Consider the following 3,617-nt stretch of genomic DNA (forward strand, 5'->3'; position numbering starts at 1 on the left):
GTCGGTTTAGGAACCAACCCTTGTCCTAAAAACCAAACATGCCAAGGACCAACGAATACGACGAAATTCGCAGCATCTATCAACAACGTGTCTTTCATCTTACCAAACAAGACTTCCCTACTACAATCATACTTCACTGGCAAGTCTAAGAGTGTTTTCATGACTGATTTCCCAAGTGCCCCTATTTTCCCATTTAATTACACGGGTACGCCACCAAACAATACAATGGTCTCAAGAGGGACCAAAGTTGTGGTCTTGAAGTACAACACAACTGTTGAGTTGGTGTTACAGGGCACTAGCATCTTGGGTATTGAGGCCCACCCTATTCATCTTCATGGCTTCAACTTTTATGTGGTGGGTCAAGGGTTCGGCAATTTTAATCCGGCCAGTGATCCAAAACAGTACAATCTAGTCGATCCCGTCGAACGAAACACCATCAATGTTCCTTCCGGTGGTTNGTTTAATGGACTTCCCGGCCCATTATACAATTGCTCTACAAAAGGTAATCATCATCATCCTTTCTCTTTTTTATGTCAATGTCCAAACCAAGACGCCATTGTAAGTTTTGTAACACTTGATACTTTTTAGACGCATACAAACTGATGGTGAAACCTGGAAAGACGTATCTACTACGACTGATTAATGCTGCACTCAATGACGAACTCTTCTTTACCATAGCCAATCATACCTTGACGGTTGTTGAAGCTGATGCTAGCTACGTTAAACCATTCCAAACCAACATCGTGCTTCTTGGTCCGGGCCAAACCACCAACGTACTACTCAAAACGAAACCTAGTAATCCAAATGCTACCTTCTACATGTTGGCAAGACCATACTTCACGGGCCAAGGAACAATAGACAATACAACCGTTGCGGGGATTCTCCAATACCAGCCTCATTCCAAATCTTCTAAGAACCTTTCTATTATTAAACCATCTCTCCCTCCCATCAATAGTACAAGCTACGCCGCAAATTTCACAAAAATGTTTAGAAGTTTGGCGAGTTCTACATTTCCGGCTAACGTGCCAAAAAGCGTGGACAAGAATTATTTCTTTACAGTCGGTTTAGGAACCAACCCTTGTCCTAAAAACCAAACATGCCAAGGACCAACGAATACGACGAAATTCGCAGCATCTATCAACAACGTGTCTTTCATCTTACCAAACAAGACTTCCCTACTACAATCATACTTCACTGGCAAGTCTAAGAGTGTTTTCATGACTGATTTCCCAAGTGCCCCTATTTTCCCATTTAATTACACGGGTACGCCACCAAACAACACAATGGTCTCAAGAGGGACCAAAGTTGTGGTCTTGAAGTACAACACAACTGTTGAATTGGTGTTACAGGGCACTAGCATCTTGGGTATTGAGGCCCACCCTATTCATCTTCATGGCTTCAACTTTTATGTGGTGGGTCAAGGGTTCGGCAATTTTAATCCGGCCAGTGATCCAAAACAGTACAATCTAGTCGATCCCGTCGAACGAAACACCATCAATGTTCCTTCCGGTGGTTGGGTCGCCATCCGCTTCCTTGCCGATAATCCCGGTAAAAATTTATGAATATATATATATTTTGTTGATAACATGTTACATGTATTGTATAGTTTTGAATTTAGTTGGTGAGAAATTGATACAAGAGTAACTTTGATGGTTTAATGGTATGCTCAAATTACGTGTTTATTTATATAATTGATTGATGGTGACAGGTGTGTGGTTGATGCATTGCCACATTGACATACATTTGAGTTGGGGTCTGACCATGGCTTGGGTGGTTTCGGACGGTGACCTTCCAAATCAGAAGCTCCTTCCTCCACCCTCAGATTTACCTAAATGTTGACCCTGACCGATCCAAATGCCTCTGCAAATGCCACATCACCTTTTTCTCCCCCTCTCTTTAATGATATATTCCCTCAAAATCAAAATATGTGTTTTTCTTTCTTTTTTTTTTTTTCTTTTTTTTCTTCTTTAGTAGTTTTGTGTGTTTCAATTGTTATCACCTGAGAGAGTTCTGAGTATATTTTATTTTTGTTTCCCTCTATTTTCTTGTAAGAAGAGTGAGTGACCTGAAGAAGAACAACAGTCGCGGTAATAATTTCTATGTACGATATTTTGACGCAAATTAAATAATTTTTAAGTTTAGTATCAACGAAAAAGGCATTAGCACAAATCTGCAATGCTCGTGATCTTTTTTTTTTTAATTAAACGTAACGTTTTTGTCTATGATAATGACAAAAGATGGATGGAGTCGTTGAAAAACTTTTCATTGGATTCTCACTATAATATTATTCCAAACTTTTCCCCTTAATAAAGTTAAAAGATAGATTTCATTTCATGGCAATAATGCCGACTAGTTTCTTAAGTAGATATATAACTGTTAATTTATACATAATATAGTAATTTATCCTAAGTTTGTGTATTGATCGACTAGGTTGTATTGATATTGTATAGTTTAGAGATACGTTTATTGATATTAACGAGTTTTTCATTTGGCAAGAGGGAATCTTTCTTCCATTAAAGAGACAAAAACTCAGAAAGCAAACAGAAAAAATACTGCCACCAAATACTGCCATAAAATGCAAAAAGGAATATAATAATATTAATTAAAAAAAGCTAAGAAAAAACAAAATTCGAGTAGAGTTCCAGACATTATTGGTGTTTGCAAGATCTACAGCATCATATGCCATTATTTTGATAATATTCTTATCATCATTATCATATTGACATTAACTTGACTCCATTATCGTCTTGTAATCAAGAATAAGTTAAAAGAAAAGCTTCAGATCTTTGACTAGATGATATGAATCATGAATCCATTTTTAAAATGATTAAGATATCAAATACAAGTTAGGAGTATTATTTATTTATAATAATAATAATAATAAAAACATTAGATTGGAGAGACTGAGTTTGTTAAATTGTTTCAATGCTTTTTGAAGAGACCTTGAAAAATGACTTTTCAGTGAAAAATCCTAACAAAAACACTGTACTTCATGATACACTAATCCTCAAAATGTAAATACTTTAAATACTTCATGATACACTAATTAATCTTCATGATATTATATTTCTATATTTTGAATCTAAACAAAAACATCAATAATTCTTATCATAATGTAAAAGACTTGCATCAATGATACATATACACACATGTCTATGACTGTGTGTATATATGTAGCATATGCAAGTCATATCATTGAAAATAGAGCATAGAAACCCTAAGTTTTAAACAAAATCTCTTCTTACAATGTACTTGTATGGAAACCCTTAATAATATCAAACTGATCTAATTACAAGGATTAAAAAAAAAAAAGAAGAAGAAGAAGAAGAAGATCTAATTAAGAATCTCCATGTTTGTGCCAACAAACAAGCATAGCCACACACCTTCTCATGATGTAAAACCTTGCCTTCTGTTCTTTAGCCAAGCTGCTATATTTCTGAGTGATGGAAGAGGAAGAAGAAGATCTTCTCTCTTTTCTTGAGAAGCTTCTTGAGATTGAAGAGGAAGAAGAAGAGGAAGAGGAGGAAGAAGGGATAGAGCATTTAGTAGATGAACTCCTTACGAATATTGGAGACTTGGTGGAGGAAGCACTTGTTGAGAAGCTTCTAGAAAACTTT

The 3,617-nt window shown here is 36.0% G+C and overlaps 1 protein-coding gene across 1 annotated transcript in view; it reads left to right on the forward strand.

Moving 5' to 3' along the window:
- LOC104753429 (laccase-2-like) overlaps positions 1–1,854 on the forward strand; it is a 4,391-nt gene extending 2,537 nt beyond the window's left edge. Inside the window, exons 5-7 of the mRNA XM_010475683.2 lie at positions 11–502; positions 589–1,548; positions 1,709–1,854. Coding sequence (XP_010473985.1) covers positions 11–502; positions 589–1,548; positions 1,709–1,839 — 1,583 coding nt within the window. The 3' untranslated portion in view covers positions 1,840–1,854. The remainder of the gene's footprint in view (positions 1–10; positions 503–588; positions 1,549–1,708) is intronic.

This window comes from Camelina sativa, chromosome 16 (assembly GCF_000633955.1).
Source record: "Camelina sativa cultivar DH55 chromosome 16, Cs, whole genome shotgun sequence".
In the NCBI taxonomy this organism is placed as follows: Eukaryota; Viridiplantae; Streptophyta; class Magnoliopsida; order Brassicales; family Brassicaceae; genus Camelina; species Camelina sativa.